Source organism: Dufourea novaeangliae, unplaced genomic scaffold, assembly GCF_001272555.1.
Source record: "Dufourea novaeangliae isolate 0120121106 unplaced genomic scaffold, ASM127255v1 scaffold165, whole genome shotgun sequence".
NCBI lineage: Eukaryota > Metazoa > Arthropoda > Insecta > Hymenoptera > Halictidae > Dufourea > Dufourea novaeangliae.
This window is the reverse complement of record NW_015374045.1, coordinates 78,717-102,572: the sequence shown is the minus strand read 5'-3', so window position 1 is coordinate 102,572 and position 23,856 is coordinate 78,717. Positions and strand designations below refer to the sequence as shown.

Genomic DNA, 23,856 nt, shown 5'->3' with positions numbered 1-23,856 from the left:
GACGATTGGTCTTTTGTACGCGAAACGAACGATACACACACGGTTTATTTTCAGCTGGAACAACGTTATCGCGTACCACCATCCACGTGACAACCAAGTCCACCTTGATCACGAAGCGAAGAAGGAGGGAACACGATGCACGAAGCAGCAGGCAACACCGTGAACTGAATTCGGTGGTGGCCGAAGCTACGCTCCCAGCCCGATTGACTCCGCAGGCAGGCGCCGCTTGAGGCGCCTCTACCATCCGCAATGTGGAAACTTCCTCGTGGGCTCGTTACGTCCGCCATTCTTGTTTATACACGGGATTACTGACATTTCCGTTTTTCTTTTCCATCACTCTGTGTCGATCTTAACGATTCAAGGGTACAAATAAAGAGAGAAGCAAAAACGATGTACTGAGACAGAGAACGTGTATTTTCTTCGAAACCTGACCTACGAATTCAGCGAAAGGCGGGAGTTGCCTACGAAAAATCAAGCAGAATTTCTACCAAAACTACGATCAAACGCTCGGTGGTAATCATCTCTACGTTTCAGTTGTACTCGATCGCGTAATATTTGCTTCTTATCGAGAGCTCTCTCTCCCTCTCTCACTCTCTCTTGACCTAGAGTTACGGAATCGATATATCCGAAACGGCGTGTGTCGGATACTTTTTCATAGTTTCATCGATAGAAACGCGAGCACGAGGAGAGTGACTTTTTTTCCAAGAGACACCGCCGCTTCGGCGGAGACTTCACTTTTGAGGTCGATCGATCGACAATGGGTGTTTGTCGATACAAATTCAATATCCTCGTGGGCTGGTTCCGCACACTCTCACCTGTGCAGTACCGAGTGTATCGACTGGCGCGAGTTATTTCGAGAATAAAGGAAAAGCCATTCCGTGCTTGCATTTCGAAGCAGCAGTTTCTTGAACGTATGCGCGCGCTCGCTCGTCGTCAGAGTTCTCTCGCGTGCCAGAAATATGGAAGTCGCTAATGTTATTGGGTCATTCGGTCCGGTTAACCCGGTTTATCCAGATAAAGCAACGATGAACGCAACGATTTCGCGTGTGCTCGTTCGTAAAAAACAACCACTCGATAAATCCCATGGAAACGAAATCCGCTCGAAATGAATCAACGCTGGGGGGTGGCTTTGATGGCTGGCTGACACACAGTGACAGAAACGATCCAGTCGTCCACGAGTCGCGCGGGGAATGCCCCGTTCGAGAGGCTCAGCTTTCACGGCCGCGCTGTCGATACATACCGCGGGCAAAAGTTCGAATAACAGTCGATAATAGCTAATCCCACATGGAAAACAGATATAGATACAATACGTGTGTACGTCTCTGTTTCCAGAGAGGAGTCCCAGGAGTAGAGGGGAGGAAACAAACAGAAAAGAAAGAAACGAGACACGGTCAACCGAGAATTTACAAGCCGAGCTAAACGCGAAATTACAAAACCTCGCGTCCTGGAACGGAACTTAATTTTCTTGTCCGTGTGCTGTTAATTTCTCGCGCGGTGGCCGGTTAATCCAGAATTAAAGAGGCAAAACGGTGGCAGCCGTTTTCGCGGGATTAAACAGGATATCAGACGGCGCTGTTTTCCCTATCTCTTTCTCTTCCACTCTTTACCTCTCCCCCGTTCACATCGAAACAAGTAGTACAGCACAGATCTGGTCCAGTTCGTTGATCCCGGGTTGTGACAAAAGTATCGAAGAAGAAGGAAATCCTTTTTAAGTGGTACCTTGGTTCGCACTCGATTTTGACGAAGGTCGTGTGTCGACGTCGGGGACAATCAAGGGTTAGGAGGGATATTGCCTAGGAGTTCACGCGCAGTGGCTCGAGAAGCCAATATGTATTCCAGGTGTGCGCAACGGGCCAAAGGTTCTTGGCCCTTGGGTGCAGCACCGTTAAGTCAGGCCGGTCTGTCGACCGACCAGTTTCGAAGCCGTGCAGTCGCACCTGAAGCCGTGAGCGACGAATTCAATTAATTTAATCGGGCCGACTCCCGCGGAATAACGCTTGGTCGCGATATATGTATATATATATATATATATACGTGCATATATTGTACATATACCACGCGAGGAAAGCCGCTGCATTTCATTCGATAAATTCGGCCATCCCGCGCGCTGACGTAACATTTTCACTTGAAAGTGGAGCCTAGAAATTCGTTGGTGAGGCGACCGTGTGGCGTGTGTGTATATGTGTGTATTCTCTGGCTAATAAAACCGGGTCGTCCGCGAACGCGGACTGTTTGCGATTCGATTTGATCGCGCCATTCGTAGTGTACAGTGACCGCGAGAACACGGCGTGGACGGGAAACGTGGGATTCAGACCGTTCCTGGCAACACTTTTCAGATCGTAAACTTTTTAATGATTCTGGCAGTATACGAAATGGTAGAGCAGCAATTAGGCGTGACATTTATGTCGCGTATACCTCCCTTCATCGGCTTCGATTCCGTGTGACCGACGCGATTCAACGCCGGTGCACCGCAGGCAACAATCGGTTTTCCCGGCTGGCAGGGACCAGGCCAGGCCGTTCGAGGTGAAACCCGCGCAAAATAAATGTCAAGTTTCAAAGCCGCAGGTGCGTATACGTACGTGGCATTTATTAAATGATTATTTGCACTGGACGCAACGCGCGCGTATACACAATCGTTCTTTATACTGGATACATCAAATGTCAGTGTGAGAGAGACAGGGAGAAATGAACGTTGCGAAACGCGTGTCTCGGAGAACGACTCGAGAGACGACGCGCGTTCACCAGGTAGTAGTGTTCCTCTGTGTGTGCACACGCGTGTGTTCCCTGAGAGTGGCGACAAAACGCGGATATTCCTGGCGAATTTTTGTATTTCCAGGTCACGTTCCAGGTTCCTGTTTTGACGGTACACGTCTGCTCGAACCGGGAAAGAGACACATACGGCTCTTTTCCTCGTTTTCTTCCTTTTTTCCCCTCCTTCTTTCCGGTGCTACGCGACGAGACGCGTTACCATACGACGTTGGCTCGAGACCCGTGGTCGTGCACACCTGTGCAAAGAGACCGGTCGGAGTTCATTAACGGAAGCGCTACGGGGAGGGGGTTCGACGGTGGCTCTCGGCGATCCATGCGTCGAATTTAAGGGCATTTCCCTAATGAGCGGAGGCCGGAAAAACTGTTCGACAGACTAACCGGCCCGAACGACGCGCTTCAATTACTATCTCCGTCAAGGAGAACGGGGATTAACCGCGATAATATTTCCGTGAATTTTCCTGCTAACCTGGCATGGTCGCGACGAAGATATTCCCGCAACTATTCTGCTCCACGACACGATCATTACACGCAGATGGTCGGAGCAACATTGCGAAAGTTTTCAGAAGGTTCTACGCGACCAAGGACGGTCCCCCGGAGGCAATTTTCAACGGGAATAAGAACGAAAGATATTGACTACCGCGTGACATTGTTGCTAATGAGTCGCCGCAACAAAAGGTACGGGCGACCAGAGCCAAGGTCTTCGTAGCAATGAAAATTAATGCCGCGTTCACCGCGGTGACTACATAGTCACTCTCTATTATATGGGGATCGTGGTTGACCGGTTTACGATCGCGAGAGATCGCTCCGGTCGGTTGTTGTTTCGTTCGATAACATATCAACCTCGATTGACTCTCCACCTCTGACTTTCTCGCCGACCAATGAACATTTATGATCGAAAGCTCCCGCGAAATAATGGCCGCTCGTAAAGCCATCGCGCCCGCGACGATTTTTCTTTCTCGATGTTCCGCACGTCAGTGCGCGACTCGGGAAATAGAAAAAAAATTCGTGAAAATATATGTACAATATTTCGCGATTTTCAATGCACAGATTCGTTGTTTCTGATTTACCCTTTATGTATGCCTCGACGAAACGTTAAAAACAGAAAAGCAGAAGGAACGACGACAACGTCAAACGACATATCGATCGTAGGAAATTTAAGCCTGACCTTTCGCGCGATCGCTTTTGATTCCGCGTGCATTTATCGACGAGGAAAAGCCGCGAAACTCGAGGAAATGTTTTCGTTGATTCGTAATACAAATTGCATCGGATCCCTGCCCTGTGCGCCGTGACGACGACGACCTTTTCGCGTCGACGCGTAGTAGATACTTTTAAAACCGGTTTCAGTTTACACGGGAGTTCGGTCGAGCGGTGCTCGTTGCGGAACTAGCGAAACATTAATGAACGTTTACTCTAATTACGCTCGCCAGCTGGGGAAGGAGAGAATCCGGCGAGCTGACGACGACGACGACAAGTCCGATCCACGATCGTTTTCCAACGGTGGCGTCGCGTGACGAAATTAACGCGGCTGTTTGCTTCCGTTTCGTCGATTTAACGGACAAATACTTGCACGGGATCTAATTACGTTGGATTCGACGCGGTAACACGACCCCCCCCCCCGAACGTCCACCATTGATTCACGATTTCGTGATCGAGAGAAACGCGTGAATCGAGCATCGTTAAACCGTCCTATCGTTTTCGCGACTCGTCGATATCGTTCGTAAAACTCTTTCGTCCTAGATGGATTAACTATCAACTTTTTTCCCCCTCCCTTCCCCTCGACGAGCTTTTCAATCGGACTCTCGTGCGCCACCGACGGAACGGAAATAGAAATAAAAGCCTCGATTAAAATTGACTTCCATCAGGGGGGAGGCAGATCTATCGATCTTTTGATCCGCCTGCGTGGGCGGCGCGGCGGCTTGAATGGACGGGAAAGGAAACCCTCGAAACGGTTTCGAAGCTTCTCTCGCGGCCTCCGGGAGCGATTCAGTAGACGTTCGAGCCAGGATAAATGAACCGTAAAGTGTCTCTGGGTCTTGTACATTGAAACGGAGTGGCGAACAACCAGTATACATGTATACAGGCACGCGTGCACACGACCGATGTGGCAGTGTTCAAATAGTTCAGGTTAGGTATTTAGGTCTCGTGTTTATCAATCTTTCTATCTCTTATTGCTAATAAGACCCATCTGGCAACCCTATCTAGGACTACATAAAACCGGTGCTTAGGACAGTCGAAGCCTTACGCCGGTCTATTAAGAACAAGTCTTTCCTATCGTGGAAAAACAATAAACTGGAAAACTTATTGTCTCGGTGAATTAACACAAGGTCGCCAGTGTCGAGACAATACCGTATGCATCGTAGCGACCCACGAACGCTCGCTCGTTACCGTGGTTATTTACATAAAAATGTCAAAGTACACGTTCATTCATTCTGGCGTGCAACCAGCGCAACGATGGAGGGGTTCTCCGGTCAAGGCGATGCCGGTCGATGTCGATTAATTTTAGACCGGGTCAACAGAAATTCGTCACCGTTAATGGCAAGTTCGATTCTGTCCGGAGAAGGGGGAAAGACGTTCCCCTGGTGCATGGAAAGATCACGAAGATTGATTTACTCGTATACGAAGAACGGTTGGAGAATTGACATGTGGTGCATAATGGGGCTATAAGCTACCGAGCATAGAGTTCATTGTACGGTGTTCGCGGCAACCAATGACTACAATACTCCCCGGAAGTAATGCCGTTCCGAATTCAAATTTCACGTCGGAAAATTACGATGCAACCCCTCCACCGCTCGATAAGCCATTCAATAATACGTTCGACGCGAACGGAACGCAAGATCCTCCGATTCGAAACCGCCCTCGGACTAGTATCTCGCCCGGCATTAACCATGGCGCATAAATAGCCCAGGTTGTAGTAAATCGCGTCCTGTACTCTAATTGCAACTTTCCAGTCCCGAACTGGATATCCTTATCGAATCGAAATCGACCTCCTTCTATTCATTCCGATCTCCGGGCTCGGTGGATATCGGGACGGGGAGAAGACGAGTCGATGCTCGGAGTATTTTCATTCCGCCTGAGCGACCGCGAACTTGCTAATGAGGAAAGATATTTTCCTCGTCGTGGAGGGAAGCATCATCTCGCGAAAAAAAAAATAAATGCGCACAACTTCTGACGCGAATGCGATTCGGAAAATGTGAAAAGACGAAGATACGATCAGTACGATGAGTAATTGAACGGAAGTGAAGATAACCCGGACATTCGTCGTGCTCGAATTTTTTTTCCAAATTCAGAGGACTCTAGAAAGTGTAACGCACTATCCAGTAACGACATTCGACAAGGAATGGTACACAGGATTGTGAATAAGAGAAGAAGAAAACGAAATAGCCTCGGATATAGGTGTATCGGCCACTCCTGCGGTCGATTGTGTGCGCCGAGAGACGTTGATGCTGACAAGTCTCTTTTTCCGCGCGTGGTCTCTCGCCCTCGATATACATATGCATAATATCTTACACGTATATGCCTGGCTGTTTCTCTTTCTCTGTCCGTTTTACTTCGCGCGGGATCGAAAGCAATGCGGGCGGTTAATACGGCGATACGTAAACGCGGCACGCGTGACATTTCGACACACACGCGCGTTTACACGGCTCGGTGTGGAGCAACTGCTAAAACAAATAAATCCCGTGTGCGCACCGCCGCGGCTCTCGTACGATTTCATGCTGGCTCCAAATGGAGCGCTAATGGGTTTTCGCGTCTTCGTGTGTTTAGCCGGTCTCGCTACCAGAGAGCAACCAGCGTCGCCCGCCCCGTCACCGATGTCGACTGATTTCGTTGTCCGCGAGATAGGTAGGCAGAGAATGTTCACGATGTTGGTAGTCAGCGGGTTCGCGGTGTTTGAGTGACAAGAGCACGAAAGAAACGGTGAAGGGTAAGAGAAAGGTTCTCCGACTGTTTTCCACGAAGAATGACCGGTTGATGGAACTTTAGGTGGAGGGAGAGCGGCGAAAGGGCAACCAGGAAATGACAAAGTAATCAAAGAATTTTCTCGATTAAACGCCAACGCGTTTATACCAGCCTAGGGTATTTATAAATACGTAGAAACATTGTATCGACAGTACAACGATCGACTGGATAAATCTGCATAGCCTGTTGAATATGATTTGCTTCGTGTGTCGTTAACGAGAGTGTAAAGATCGTTTATTCGCGTTCATCGGGTCGCGAAAGAGCGTTCGCTGTTGTGGCACCACGCTTGACCGTTTTATCATTATTTTTTATACGGGGTCAATCGTAATTCTCGACCGGTAGAGTGAAACACTTGTTACGAACTCGACGGGCAGTGGGGAATATTTGACCCTAATCGAACAGCAAACGGAGCACCGTCGATTCATTTTACCTAAACCTGATTCACGATATCGTCGATAAACAATAAATTCAAACGGCGAACGATTGGCCGTAAACGTAAATCGGCTCGCGGATATCGATCCTATTGGAAACTGTTACGCGCGACAAGAGTCGATTATACCACACCGCTGTGAATGGCGTTTTCGGGATTTAATTAAGAAAACCCGGTGGGTCCAGACGGCCACGCATTTCCATAAAGTTTCCACCAGCTATAACCGTATCGTAAACGTCACAATTATTAACTCGTTATCTAATCGACGATCCACGGCTCCCGTCGAGCAGGCGGAGGGAGGGATATCGCTCTCTTTCTCTCGATGTATATACCTGCTGCTAGTCTTTCGTAGAATTCAATATTTTATTACCGTGAAAAATTGTAATACGAGAAGCCCCATGTACCGTGAGAACTACGCCGGCCGAGTTACACTTACTGCTATTCAGCTCGTCGGTGCATAGTAAACGCGAATGAATATATCGAAGAATTCTATGCATCTCTATCGCGCCTTCTATACGCGAAAGTCACCGGTATTCTAATGGGCAACTGTGCCATTTCACAAGCGACGTCCTTTTCGTTCGCGTCTATCTAGTCCGACTCTACGCTCTATCCACTGAATTTTGTTCGTCGAACAAACGCCCCTTCCCTTTCCTAACTTCTTGAAAAATCTTCTAGACCGCCTAGGAGTTAGGATCCCGTCATATCGCGCTCGTTAACCCTTTACGATCGGTGCCGCCACAGTGGCGGGGTATTTAAAATTTGTCTTAAAAGTCGGTGTCGCCACTATGATCTTTTTCTCTGAGAACACGTGTTATTGTACGATCAAAAGGTATGGATATAAGCTTGCTTCGACTAATTCGTAGTGCCACCAGAGAAATGTGCCGATCGCAAAGGGTTAAACGCATAAACGCGCGACCATTTTGTACCAAACAAGCACCACGCGCCTCCTTAATCGCGTGTTTTTATTCCGCGTTGTAAAAGGGATGAGGGGGAAATTAAAAAATTACGATGTCTCGTAAAGCGAGTCGCGATGGAAAATGGCCTACGTACCCGTACGGAACTAAATCGTTGCGATGTTTCAACCTGTAACGGCGCTATATAAAAAGCCACATGCGACGAACGAACGAAGACGCGGCCATACGATAGTCGTCGAATGGAACGCTACCCTTTTCATCCCCCAACCCCCTGACGGCTGTTTTCCGTCGCTGATGTATCACACCACTATCGTCGACCGTTCCCTATGAATACTTCCCTTGCATAATTTCACGTTCACGTCTTTGTCAGGCATTTCATAACGTTCTTGTCGGAGGTCGAGCGAACGCGAACAAAGTGAAGCAACGAGAGACGGAGAGAAAAAGAAACGGAGTTTACGGCTGGGAATCGTCGCCTCGGAGATCCCAAGTATGAATGTTGCTCGTCGAAAGACACCACGTCGGAGCGAACGAATTAGCGAGAGCACGGTTCCACCTGGACGATGGTAACGAGGAACGTGCATGGAAACCGTATACCGTTTCCCCGTCTGTTTTCTCCTGATTGTGTCACACATGGAACGTGACTTACAGCTTCTGCCAATACATATCCATGCGGACTTGCCAGCGACGATCACTTCGACGTGCAGTTGCGTAATAACGTACACGTACATGTATCTCGGTCAAGGCAATTGGGTTAAAACATCGTCTACGATGCGTGAATTTTGTAAACTTCTTCGCGAATGGGAAAGCGGTTTGCGAATATTGAGAGATCTTTCCACACGAGACCTTCGAAATGTTGCTGTTTCGTATTACGGAACGCTCTTGGAATCGCTATACATCCTGCGCCTTCTAAACTGTCATTGGTAGATTAGTCCTTTTGTATTCCTTCGCACCTTGGAACCGAGGTCATCCCTTTTGGGTTCCCTTGAAACTTTCGAATAGAACCGAAGTTTTGGGTATAACAGCCCCTTGCACACCCGTGGACGACCTTGAAATAATGGCCCTCGATGCTCATTGGGACGAAATACAGTAGAGTGCTTTGTCCTCCTCGAGGAAATAGGAGTACGTACAGTAGCCGTAATATGGGTATACATACGTCGACCAACGTGAATTTTTGCGATCAATCGACAACGGATAAAACTTCAGCAAAATTATTACGATCATCGAGAAGGTGTTCAGAACACTGGCTCGCTGAAACTCGTTCGCATTCGGACCGGTGCACGGACCGAGTGCACCGTTCCGAGCGTGGCCAGTGCACCTCTATACGGCGCACGGGCCTCCGGACGCTTCCACTCGACAAGAAATGCATTCGCCCGAAGAAGGAGACGCCATTTTCAGTGGCGCGGATAGCCTTTGTAAGTACAAAGTGCTACTCGTTTTCCGCTGTCGTTTCTACCCTCGACACCGGGTCTCAGAACGGAGGAAAAGGGTATACGGGACACACGGGCAGAAATACACTTGGACCATTTTTCCGCCGTGCAGAATGATCTCTGTCGAGTGACCCGTGCAATCGTCCCACAAACATCCAAGCCACGAGGAAATCCGATTTTAAAGAGTAAATACATACTTCCCGGGTAAAAGCTTTTCGTTCTTCGAGCGACCATAATTAACGAGGCCTCGACTCCCGTTGCATTTCACGAGGATAATAATTATTGAATCGCTTAACTAAAATCATCCTGCACACGGTTCACACCACCGAAATGGAAATTCCTTACAGTTCCTTGGAAATATAATTAGCCTGCGTCGCGTACTCTGAACGGCTTCGGCGCCCATTAAATTACAATTACTCTGTTCTCAGCGTGACGGTAATCCCGGGAATAAAAAAAAAATGTATGAATCCGACCCACCCCCGTCCGAAGATTGAAAAAGACGATTAAATTTATTCGACGCGCGAGCACGGAAGACACTAAAAACGGGTGGTCCCCGGGTAACGGAACGCGGACCTGCTATCTCTCGAAAAGAGGTAATTCTCTTATTTTCAGAGTCTGTCAGGGATAATAGGTCGTCCGTTCGGTGTCATCGTTAGATACGAACAGCGCGGGCGCGCGCGAAAGGGGGCACCGACGATCGTGCATTACCCGGGCAAAGTAGACAGGATAATGCATGACAGAGCAAAGGTTTATCATTTTATCGCCGCGCCGTGGAACCTAATGATACGTGAGAAATCTTGCCGCCAAGTTCCCCGCAGCCTGCACCGTGAGACGTGTACCGGGGCACGATGAACCGGAAGATCGATACGACCCTGATGCGACGAAAGGCACGATCCACCAATTCTCTCACCTGTTTCTTTCCGTGGCGTGTTCTCCGTCTCGTTTCGCTCGAAACACGTCGATTCTCGGGCCAGAGCGAAACGTTTGTAATTTCTATCTCGCGCAAGCTGCTTCGATCCTATCCCGAAAAGTTTCCCATATGTTATGTACTTTGACTTTGGCGACTAGTCCGCGAAGGCGAGCAAAGAGGAAGAGACCGGGACACAACTCCCGGGCCATATACATATATTCCGAACTAACGGCCTCAGAAGTTTTGAATTTCAGAGGCAGGTTACTAGCATCCGCGACACGTGACAAATACTTCCTTCATCCTAAAGTTCACGTTCGATTCTTATCGTTCGTGTGACACAACCGTCGAGCCATTGACCCGTTGCCTCTACACAGGCCACACGGAGAAGGGGGAACAACAGCAGATACGCGTACAGTTGTCTCTCTGTGTCCAGAGGAGACGATGGCGAGTCTAGTGGGCGGATGACGGTGGAGTCAGTGATTGGCCGATGCCAACCGAGGCAACGGTGAAACTGCGAAATAATTAACAGAACGAACAGGAACGAAAGTACTGGACTACAAAGTATAACGGGACTTCCTCGTTCACGAGAGGAAACGCCTTTTGGAATTGAATATACCTTGTGGGGTGAAGGGATCGCGTTACAGAGAAGCGTCGAGAGTATACAGAGTGGGGACAAAGTCAAAGTCGACTTTGTCCATGATAAACGGCGCTTGTTGGCCGGACTCGGCAGTGCTGAACGATTGTAAATAACCAATGCTGTAATATCAGAGAATGTTTCAAACGATGGAAAATGGTATTATCGAGGGTCGGAAAATGAGTCATGGACCTCGAGACGGGGTATTTTATTCGCGGCACAACGGCTATCCTCGAGGGATCCTTAAGCGAAACACGGTTTCGCGTCGAAAGTTTCCACGGGGGAAGGATGAGCCAGCCGCGGATGGTGGAAAGAGGGCGGCTAAGGGACTCGTAAACGCGCTGTGAACGCAGCCTTATGAGTTTTAAATCGCGAGTTACACTCGCGTGGCAGAGAAGAGCTGCTTAGCTTTCGCGGTGGATCCAAAGTTGCGTTACCTCGAGCTACATACGTTGCATCGCCTATTCCGAACAACGTTATCCCGGAGTTCTTTGGGGAGGGGGTGGACTAGAGGGTTCGAGCAACAGAACCGCAATTTAGTTCCTCCCCGTTGCTCGGCTAAATTAGAAAAAGCGACTGACACTCTAATGTTCCGCGGTGCTGCGACCGGTGTGTTGCCATCGAATCTCGTTAAAATAACTTTTCGCATTATCGCGACCGCATGTGCTTCCCAGGTGGAAAGGGGTCGTTTTCGGTCAGCGATATCGGGAAAATTGTCACGGAACTCGTATGAAAAGTTTATTAGAATTCTCCTCGAGTACTACGAATCGTTCACTTTTCTAACGTTCTACAGGCAGATGAAATCAACGAGCCCAGGTAATCGTCTACCGTGGTTCGATTTCTAACTGTACCAAGGTCGAGTTTCCGTCTCGAGCAAAGTCGCGTGAACGGTAATCGACGAAGACCGTCTCCACGGTTTCGATACATTTCTCGAGAGAGAGAGAGAAGCAAATGATTCAACAAAGCAGCATGGTGGCTTGTATAATGAATCCGATCCCAGCTGGAAGTCGTCGAATCAGGAAGTGTCAGCGATCATTGGAACAAGACACGCGGCGCGCTCGCGATTAACGTGAAATCCGCGTATAAGGCAAACCGAGCAAACGGGAAACGAGCGGGCACGAAGGTAATAATACGATTACCATTTCTCGTTACACGCGAACCATCGATTCCGACGTCGAGCCCGGTAGAAGTTGGGAATCGCGGCCAGGCGAAATAAACGTAATCGGCGAAAATAAGCAGCGGTCGGCCCTCCTCGTCCGGGACAAAAGAATGGTCGCGCACGAAATTGCAACACGAGAGAAATGCAACAATGTGCTGGGCTCGGGGTAACGGTTATTTACGACTCGGACGGATAGAAGAATTCTTGCGAAACCGCGATTACCAGACCGGACACTGTTTCACGGATTATTAGCAGGTTAATCGCTTAAACATAGTCGGGAGGGGGGGGGGGTGGCGGTTGCGCTATAATATCGACGATAACGCATCGTTCTCTCCTTTTTTTCGTCGTTTACACATGTACGGGATGTTTCAACGATCGGTTCCATAATTGAAATCGTTCCCTATAAATTGGAATACGATCGTCTCCACCTCCCCGTTTCGGTGGCTCATCTCGCCCAAACGATACTATGCCCCTGGAGCGAAATTGATATTTGATTGCTTTCTGCATTGTGACCGGGCTTCCAGATCGAGCTATCTCTCTCTTTTTCGCTCGATCGCGCGTATATGTCGCACGAAATTCTCGTGGCGAATCCAGCCCAGCACACCGGTCCCCCGTGGACGTTTTATCGGGTCACAGAGAAATCTCCGGGGGAATTCGAAAGGTCGTAAAATCTTTATCCGTTGCCAACAAAAACAAGGAAAAAAGAACAACCAACAAACAGGCGCGCGCTCGTTTCTTCGGCGGGCGTACCCGCCGCGAACGAAAAGTTTACGAGCTTGGCCGCCCGGCTGGTCACGGAAAAACACCAGCGGTCGTACCACGAGCCAGGAATCTGGTTGATATTTAATTTTCAACCGTTTCACGCCGTATCAAAGAGCCACGAAACTCCATTGAAAGAAACAATTTTCAGAAACGTATTGTATTCGGCAATTCGTATTTAAAGTCGCGGCGGGGAATCGGGCATGCACCCTCACGAGCAAACTCGGATTCTACTAGGGGAAATAATGGCGTAAGAGAAGGACTTCCTACCACTTGGTAAATTAATTTCAAGTACTAAAATAAATGTTAAATAGACATGTATTTCAATAATTCTCGGTACCAAATAGCACGGGAGGTTCTTCCATACATCATTTTTTCCCCTAGTGGAAGCCAAGTTTATTCGCGGGTGTACATAGATACACCCGAGTCATGGCGCAAGTATTTCTATTGCGTTGGGTGTTTGCGGAAAAACGAGTTGCATTCGCGAATAGTCGCATACCTAACAGGTTGCATAAGAGGGTGCATCAAGGATGCCGATAGAATAGAAAAAACTTCGTGAATTGAATGCGACTCTGCTTACGGAACACACGTCGCGTAAAAAAACAACATTGCATACCATTGAGGCAAGTAGAAAAAGAGAAAAAAAAACGCTACTGGCAACACTTAATTTGCATCGACCTGAACGTTTATGTTCTTGGCGGAACGAGGTCATGCCGTGTATCGTAAAGAAGTGCTTCGGTCGGGACAAAAAAAAAACGAAAACAAACAATGCGAGACAAGATAGGGACCGTGGCGTGAAATGCTACGAGCAGCGAAAGCAATGCACTCGATATAAGCGATCGGTGTGTGTGCGTGGGGGTTTCATTTGCGTTCGTGTGTGTGTGTGTGCTCGCGCAGCTGCGAATTCGCGAATGATTATTTCGATCGGATCGCATTAAACGCGACGCGATTTTAAATGCTGACCGGGCTGGCGCGCGGGGATTTCGACGGCTATCGAATTTACCAGCGGCTAAAGTTATACATACGTCACGAGATTACGTTACCGTCTCCTGGAATTGTGTAATCGCTCGCGGCGTCGTTTTGTAAAAATGCGTTTCAACACGTTCCCCGTTGCTGGGGGACCGCGGTTCCGGCACACGTTTTTCGAACTCCGCGGTTCGGATCGTTACCCGTTTCAGCAACGTTCGCCAAGCCTGCCCACGCAATGGCGTATCTTTAACGAGCGAACATATCGCGCGCGGCGTGTACGTTTCCGTTCTGTGAACTGCATACGCGGTGTATACGTAAAAAGAAAAAAGTCAGCTGATCGGAGGGGAGGACTTTCGTCGCGATAAGAAAGACAACGACGGATCGTTATCGCAAACGGTTTCCTATTTTTAGATGACAGTCGAACAACGACACCGAGTGTCATCCGACACGAGAGATGCAAGCCGCGCTGCTCGTCCCTGCTAAAGAGGACGAGCGGAACAAGGAGACAAAATGAGAAGGCAGAGGAGAAACTAACCTTGATCGTCGGTCCAGTTTCGAACGCGCGCTCCCACGATTCGCCCTTCCACCTTTGCCTGGAACGTTTCTGCTTCCACTGTGATCTGCACGGGGCACGGAAAACGTTCTGGGATGAATAAAACGAACTCTGGGCTCCCTTCAGTCTCTTTTGCACAGCGAAAATCCGTGTGTTCAGGAACCTTTACCGAACCCCTCGGTACAGGTCAGTCTATCTCTTTCTCGCTCGTTCACCGCAACACACGGAAAATGGCAGCCCTACTGCACTCGAGCAATGCTTGCCAACCCGCGCACTAACACACTACCGTGAAAACGTTCGGAAAAATCGCGTTAACCGTTCGTCTCGGCCACCAGGCGTACACACGTCCCGACGATTCGATTATCTGTACACGAAATACCACAGGGAACGCGTTTATTCGGAACCAGTCCACGAAGAAACCACGGTAAAACGACCTGAGATACGAGTCCTTGTTTACGACGCGACTACGCGTACGTTGTGCTGTGGATGCGCGCGTCCCGTTGGCATCCCTGCTCGACGGCCGATACGACGCTCAATGAACATCCCCCACCACCAGATGGCGGTAACTGACCACGTGGGGTCAGTTGCGCGAGCCACCTACCGTCGTTTTTCTGAACTACATGGCGCGAGGGAAGATTGACCGACGTTGTTTTTCAAATTATTACATATCTGGAAACAGTCGTATGGATCGTAGTTATGCGACTGCAAATATTGAATTCTAATTGTAAAAAACGCTCTCAATGGTAGAAGTTTCTTTGTAGGATTTGATTTGATCGAGAGTTGGTTACCATGGTATCGATAAGTGTAGAGTTATCCTGAGAGACTTTTCGCGGATGATCATTAGTCGATATGTATGCATATAATATTTATCGGGTTAATAAATATTTATGATCGAAAAGGATACCGAAGAAACAAGTGTATTCTAAAATGAAAGTTAAGTCCGTAAGAATTGTCCATTTACTCTGAAGATTCGTTTAATGTAAGTTGCAAGCGATAGATGGCATTTTACTCGTTCAAAATGCCATTCGTCTTTTCAAGTAATTAAGATGAATGAAAAAAACAAGAAAAAGAAAACGTAACACGGTTCTTTAATAGTAACAGTCTTTCGTTAGATTACGAAGTTCAACACGAGTCACGTTATTATCTGAATCGAAGTCCATGTTCCGGTTATATAAAGCTTGTTGCGACAACAATACGATTGGCAGAAAAAGAGAGTGGCCGGTTGATATCGGGCAAATATTTAGTGTTTAAACGAGCCCGAACGTAGATGAAACGTCAAACTCGTGTCGTGGCATGCGTAGTTTAACATTGGTCGGATTGCGAGCAAATCGAAACAGGCCAAGTGTTTGTCACCGGAGTTTGCGTATCGAGACATAATCGAACCGGAGAACCTCGGGTGTTCTGGTCAAACATAACAACTTCGGCCGAACCTTCCGCTTCGTTTATAATTTATTCTTACTCTCTGCGATAAACATCGCTCACCGGCCTCCCGGAATAAATGTCGATCGTTAAAAACTTTCAAATAAATAAACGTTCTAGGAAATCGAACCGGTATTAACCGAAAGAAATGTAGTAGTTCTTTTTTCTTCCTCCCCATAACTCGTGGACGATGTTTTACCTAGTAAGGACACTCGTTTTCGTTCATTCGAGCATAATAAATTCGTTTATCGTTTCATCTGCGGGAGCGTTGCACAACCGCGGCTAGAAGATACGAAAGCTACCCCCGAGCGGTGTTGATGGCGAAAGAGGGGTAGCTTCGTGCCGGGGCTACGGTGACGGTGGTGGTGGTTGGCGATGGTCATTTGTGGGAGCTGAACTGACTTCTTGAGGGGACGAAATGTCTCTTGCGATCCCAGGACGAGATACCGGACACGCTACACCCTTTCGAGGCTCTCTTACCTCCCACCTCTCTCCTCCCTCCCTTTCCACCCTCCGAGTGATGTCCACCACGACACGCCACATCGCGACCGGAGACATCGAGATTGTCTTCGGAGGAGGGTGTATAAAAGAACCCACGAACGTATTTTTGCCTCGGCCGCGGAAAGAATTGCCCCGACACGCACGGGGCTGGCTGTCTCTCACGAAGAGGAATACTGCCGAACCACCCGTAAATAACGTCGTGTTTAACATCGTTCCCTCACGGTATCGCGTTATACGATTTATAAGACGAAGACGCTGATAAATTTCGAGCACGTCAAAATACGAATTACAAGTATATGCAACGAATAAATACTAAAGGACCACTGATTCCAAGTTCGAGGGTGCCATACGAGTGATACATATGTAGTTGCTTAGAATAATCAAGAGTCAGTTGTGTCCTTCGACGTATACTCTGAACGTATAGGAGAGAGAATAAATTGGTGGTGCATGTCCCAATGCCAAGAATACCGATTAGTGTCGATAGTTAAAACAATCATAATACCTATCTTATGGAGATCACATGAACACAAGAAGATTGTTCATGCGTGCGCGGATAGACGTCGGTTGTTCCTTAATAACCATCGTGTCCCCACGTACGCTTTCCTTCCGTCCATCGATCTATTCACCCTTGAGCCGCCGTGTTAATACGTTCGTTTTTCATCCGTCTCCGTGTCACGGGACAGCCTCGTGTTTCATCACAGATTATGGAATAACAATGAATGGAAATTCGAGCACCGCGTAGGAAGCGGACCGTGACAAGGCTAGCTTTGAGCGACATGTTTACAAGTTCGACTCGACTACCTTCTCGTGTTCGCGAATCGGTCTCCGCTGAACGACTTGGACCGCGAAGAAACCCGTTGTTTCGACTTCGTTCCGTGGTCAGCTCGAAAAATCCGTCCGTCTCGTACGAGACCGAGTCCGTGAAACGATCGAAAGAATCCCGTGTCGGGTCGCGTCACTTCGCGGAATACGACGTATTTTCGTCGAAAACGAGGGAGCAAGCGCGCGCGCGCGAGCGGTCACATCGTGAGGTCCGACACGTATTCGCATAAAGAGCAGGAAGACCATATACTGGTCGCGAGAGGTATGATAAGCCGTGCGCATACTTGACGTGAGTACTTCCAGTACCCACGATACTCACGTGAGTACCGTGCGGTGCAGCCGGTATCAACGCCGCGAGACACGGCAACGCAGCTCCTGGACATGCCACCGAGATCAGCAACCAGATATCGTCCGCTCGTATTTATGGCCACCGAGATTTCGCATTATTAGGGCCATTTACCGTTTTCGCCCTATAATATCGTGGTGTATGGCTACCTCGGGAGGGTGGAGAACCACCTTGAATCGCGCGGATCGTGAATTTCGGGGACGTCAGCCCTCGAAGACGGAGCGATTTGACGATGTTCAGGGAATAACCGATAGACACCGTACTCGGAATCTATCAAAGTTCAAGTGAACTTGTACAGTTTTTAGGTAACACTTTAACGACGTAACGACGTTTACGGTTAAGCTGTTTAACGGTCGACAATTTGACCAATGATCATGCCCTTCGTCAATATAACGACGGTGTAATTATGTTCTTTCGCGAGACGATACCAGACAGTGGGGACTGTTATTACGTGGAATTATCCGTCATAAATTGCAACTATATTGAAATAATTAGGGTACTATTCGACGTGCTGTCCGATAAGTGGAGGAGCTTCATGGGCGGAGCCCTGTATACAAACGATGACACTCGTTCAAACATATTATCGGGTAATTGCTTCGTTTACCTTGCTTGTCGATGAACCTGCAGCGCGAAATCAAATAAGGGTAGTATTCCTTGTCGATGAATCCTACGGCCACGAGTCTTCCAAATGTTCCTCATCGATCGCGATGAATTGTTCACGGGATATTTCTGAAATAAAAGTAAAGAATTGTTAGTATGCTCTTCCCAGAACAGACAGAGTGTTCATCCATCCTGATATTCGTATTAAATTTCTACTTTGGATAAACTTAATCGGGAGACGGCCATTGTACGATCGTTCTCCGCCTCGGAGACTCGAGAAACGATCTATCTCCGTAGCAAAAGCCGCGTTATCGTCAATGTTAACATTCGTTTCCCTGGATGCATTGTCCTGCGATCCAGTTAAGGGGAGTGGGCGGAGGGGCAGACTCCTCCATTCGTCTCCCATTCAGAATCCCGAGTCCCGACGTTTCCGAATCTCCGTGGCGGTCCATTGTGCTCGGCCCTCGCGTCGTTCTCTCTGCAGCCCTTTCCTTCTCCCATTTTCCCTATCTCCCCTGTGCTCTCCGGGCTCTCTCCTACTCCTCGCGGTCGATCTCTCTTTCCATACTCGGTAGTCCTCTCGTCCAGAGGTAATGCGGTGCCTCGAGGAGTACCGAAGGGGGTGGATCGAGGGGAGGCGAAGAGGGTGAGCTCGCTCGCCGTAGATGGGGTTTTTAGGGGTGGCGACATGGAATCCGGGAATTCGTGTCTCGCGGCGTAGTCTCGGCAGGGAGCTCTATCGATTCTCAACGAGACACACCATCCTCCGCCTCTATCTTGCCGTTCCAGGTCCGTGGAGCTCGTTTACGCGAAACCGCTCGCTCGTCCCGTTCCACAAAAGGAAAAGTTTTACTATTACGACGGGGGCTGCTCTAACGCCACGAGGCAAAGAATTCCGCACGGAGTACGGTAAAACTTGACGATTCTCGACCAGGTCGGACGTGACCGAGTTAAAAATTACCGGGGTGCGCAGCTTATACGCTCGATTTTTTTTACAGAGAAGAACCTCTTCCGTACCCTCTCGGAATGTTATTACGCGCAAAATTGCAAGCGCAACGAGTAAAAAGGGTGCTTTAATACCGAAGCAACTTTCGAAAAACGTCCCATAGGAACATATCCCGCGTAATAGACGTCCGCGGCAGGATCCCCATCGGCGACGCGAAAATGACGAGAAAAAGTGGATGGGAAGGCTGTCGGCAGTCGCAACGGTGAAAGGTGCACGTAACCGATAACCGATAAATCTTGCGATAACGCAGCATATTAAGGACGTGAACGCCGCAAACTCTGACGTGCCACCCCCGTCTACCTGCGACCTCGTGATTCTAATCCGACGTTTTCACCGCTAACCCAAATTACGTGTCGATAAACTGGGTCACGTAGACTTTCTCCCGATTCAAATGTATCCTTTGGAGGAACACCGTATGTCTATATTACCAAACTATTTTATTTTCACCGCTACTACACCTGGTCACTTTTGGGTCACATCTTTGTGACCACGCGAAACTATAGGTGGTCACGGAATTCTTCCCGACGACTCAGCGGACCAACTGGTGTCTTTGATATCAACGTCTTCTCGAAGCAGATGGCGGAAACCGCCGGTAACCATAAAAACTCAAGACACAAGGGAAACGAAAGGAGAAAGCGAACCACAATATCGTAGCGATAAATCCATCGGGAGTTGATCAGCCGACACTCTGCAACCAGTGCACGTACCTCTGGTATATCCACGGCATGACCAGGAAGGGACGCCATCTTGAGGGTTTCCTACCTCCGCCCACGGGGGTGATTCTTTATTGTTTCAATAAGCACAGCACAAGTCCGGCCTTATTAGCGAAATAAACCTCTTTTAACGGCGTTGCCGTGCCCCCTGCCCCTCTGTATTCTTCTTTCCTCCGTTTCGCTTGTTCTATTCTTTCCCCTTTTCCAACGGGACGAGAGTAGAAGTTGCCTCTGCCGAGGAAGGAAATGTTCTGGCCGGTAAGAGGAGACCAAGGAGATCCAGGAAAGATGAGAGGGCACGAAACGGGGAGAGCCAAAAGAATCTTGAAAGAGGTCTCGTTCGGAGGAGTCCAAAGGGAGAATCGATAGGTTTTTCCGTGGGTTCCCATGGAGACCGCGAAGCAAATCGGACTGTACACACGATAAGCAGCGAAGACGTAGAAAGAGCATCGCGACTGCTACGGGCGGAACCATCCTGCTTCCCCTATGCGTGTAAATACTTCTTCCTTTTCCTGCTAGGCTATCGCGTGAGACTACGGAATTCGTTTTCAAGTTGCTCCTTTTGAGAACCAACACTTCTCTTTTATCATCGTCCAAAATGATACGTCTGAAAATGTACCGATACCATATAGTCTCCGGTTAACTTTTCAATTTATCCTATTGTTTTCTTTTTCTCGATCTTTTTTCCTTCTTCGTGTTTCATACCGGTCTGGCATCCCTCTGATATAAATGGCGTTGGCTAGCAAACGACCGTCCAGCATCGTCGAGTCGGCCATCTTGCCGGATCGTTTCTCATCTTTTACGAGGCTCGACACCGTCGTTCTGCCGCCGCGCCGTCCCGTGTCGTTTCAGCCCCCGCGAGAAACAATTGAATGTCGCCGAGTTTATTTTCGGAAGCCTTAATTTAATTCCCCGTCCTGCTGAGGGAGACTCGGCGAACGTGAACGACAGAGACGGTGCGCGACCGGTGCTTGGGACGAAGGGAAAAGGAACGGAACGGAACGAACGGCCGCAGTTAAGAGGCGGATCTTTTGTTTCTTGCCGCTCTCTCGGTCGAGATGGTCTTTTTAAGTCACGTCGACCTCTCTTTCTCGAGGGTCCAGGTTTATATCCGTTATGACGATCGATTGTTAGATCGGAGTGCAAGCTCGACCGTTCGCGGTGTGCCAGTAGTTAAAGAACTTATACGCGTTCTGTACAGGGTGTCAGTAAAAGATCGTCTTAGCAGAGAAAGTGTACTTAGTTTAGAATGATAAAATCGAGCGCAAAAGTATTTTATCCGTGTACCGTGTCGGTGGGAAAATTTTAACGAGAAATATGTATCGTGAAATTCTCCGTTCTCTCGAATGCTCCGTGAAATATTCCACCGTGGAGAACTTCGAACGCTGCCAAGTACTCACCACCCCGACACCTTGGCCGATATTTAAACGGGGATCAAACGTTCGAAGGTCCAAAGACGAAATTCGTTACGAGCGAGGGTTTAGCAACGTGCGTAGAGGGTAACACACCATCGAAAAGATACTTCACACGCATTATCTCGCGATGCGTACCACCGGCAGACCTGCGCCTGTCGGTATAGTATATTCGTACAGGTGTATGAGTGCGTGGTAGCTTTGCCAGGAGTCAGTGACACCTCTCGCATCGTCGGTGGCGGCGGCTGCGGTTTCTGGTAACCATGGTAACCACCTCCAGCTCCCCCGCCTCATCCTCCACCTTTTCCACCTCCTGAGGGGGCTCCACCACCACCTCCGGCCCCCACCAACCATCGAGCAGCGCCTCCACCTGCGCTCCTCCACTCTTCTCTGTCTCTCCTGCTCTCTTCTCGGCGGTTTCCTCGTCCAATTATCGTACCAACTCGCTCGGTCTCACCCTTCTTGGATGTCACTCCGTGCACACTCCTCCGCCCCCACCTATGTTCGTAGGGAAATAGGAGGGACAAGGAGGAACAGCGAGAGACGCGTGATCCAGAGAAGGAAAAACGTACAAGTGGCCACTGTTGCCAAGGCTATCTCTTTCTTCTCTCCGCTCTCTTCTCTCTGCTTCTCCGTCGTGGTTCGTCCCTCGCCGTGGTTGGATATGTATGCAAGGCTGAGCCTGTTGACGTAGCTGCACCCGACGTTCTGTATGAATAGATGCAGCAGCGTGTTACTGCCGCGTCGCAAATGAACGCTGCCGGTGCATTCTCCGCTTCTCGTCTTCCATGCCTGCCGCCCATCCATCCGTTCGTGTTCGTCTGCCCTGCCTTCTTCCCCGTAAATGCCTTTACTCTCCTTCTCTCTCTCTCTATCTTTCTTTGCTGGATTCGTTCTAACCCGCGGTGCACGTATCGTTTCTCTCCCGCGTGTCTACCATAATGGCGTTGGCCCGTCGCAGACGCCAGTTATAGCCCGATGAACGACGGGATGTATGACTAACAGTTCCTGCTATTCTTGGAGACGAGCTCCGTGTTCGGAGTATACAACAGGACGTGGATTCTTTGCACTGGTTGGGACAAATGCGGTTGTCTTTAAGACGGAAAGTTATTTCAGTTCTGTACGTACATATGTAGGTATGTATTTTTTCCTCTTAATTCCTCACTCTCGATTTCGTTTTCTTTGTCTAGCCGATTCTTCGAAAGTACATTTCCTCTGGTTCCAGTACTACGGGAGACATCAACATATCCTTCATTTTGAACGATGCAGATATACACGCAAGGGTACGCAGAGAGGCCGAATAATCGTGGTTATGGAGCGCAAACGCGAGGATGAGCAGCATGCTCTCTCTCTCTTCGAGTTGGCGGTCCAATCACAAACGGAGGATGCTCCCCTCGGTCCAATCGGGATAGCTTCAAGGCACGTGAACACGCACACAAACACAACAGACACGCACAGCCTGAATATCCTGAAGAGCCGAGGGACAGACGGGCTTGGGAACGCGGAGGACGGCTCCGATGAGCGAGGGAGGCATCACCGCGAGTGGGAAGATCGCCGACCAATGGGGAGACTCGTTTGTCGGAGATAACGATGGGTTGTGTTATAGCAGTGAGGGGCCGAGAGAGACTAGAGAGTGGTGAACCAAGTGGGAGAAGATAGCAACTGACTTTTGCACCAATCGCACTACGAACAACTCGGTACAGAACGTCCGACACAATGGAGGATGCTTGTCTCTTGTTTACCGTATGAACTAAAAAAAATGTATAAATTCAGGTAACGCGTTTTTCACAAGAAATGATAGCGAGACGATGAGTTGTCTCGCTAGAAAGGAAATAAAGAAGCAATGAAGCTCGATGAAATACTGCAACGATAAATCGTAAAGCTAATGAGGCTAATTCATCAAAACTGTCCAACTGATATTAAAGTGATATACGAGCAAACACCATGAGTGCCCCATTGGTCCATGTGTGGCTGAACCGACGAACGTTAAACATAAACATGGAGGAAAATATGTTGAATTACTTATCTTTTGGCAACCAAGATACTGTCTTTTGCTAGCTACGCGAAAGATGGGATCGTACTAAAGATGAATTCGTACGATTCGGTTCTGGCACCGTTAATAATGTACCAACCACGAACACGTCGACCTAAGGAGCCGAATATCGTCAGATGAAGAACGTTTGAAGACGTTTGAAACCTCGAGAATAAAGAGCGTCGGAATTTCCGGAAATAATTGGGAATACGCTCGATTACGGAACTTCCGGAGCAAAAGATGAAAGGACTGTTTGATTCAGACACGCGCCAGCTACACATTTAGTAAAACGCGTAAACCCCCCTGCGGGTGGTTGCATTGGTTGATGCGTTTTCCCAGGCTTGCAACACAGAGACCAAGCTCCAGAGAACAGTTCTCTTTCTCTCTGTCTCCCTTTCTCCTCGTCCTCGTCGTCGTCGTCGTCGTAGTCGTCGTAGTCGTCGTCGTCGTCGTCGTCTCTCGGAGCATAGAGTGGTATTGAGGATGAGGTGGGATGGAAGACGAGGTGCGCGCGGCTCCTCCTC

General features: G+C 48.8%; 1 protein-coding gene across 1 annotated transcript in view; it reads right to left on the bottom strand.

Moving 5' to 3' along the window:
* The window catches only part of LOC107189637 (protein gustavus), a 168,502-nt gene that overhangs the window by 140,482 nt on the left and 4,164 nt on the right, over positions 1–23,856 (bottom strand). Inside the window, exon 2 of the mRNA XM_015578214.1 lies at positions 18,174–18,298. Coding sequence (XP_015433700.1) covers positions 18,174–18,298 — 125 coding nt within the window. The remainder of the gene's footprint in view (positions 1–18,173; positions 18,299–23,856) is intronic.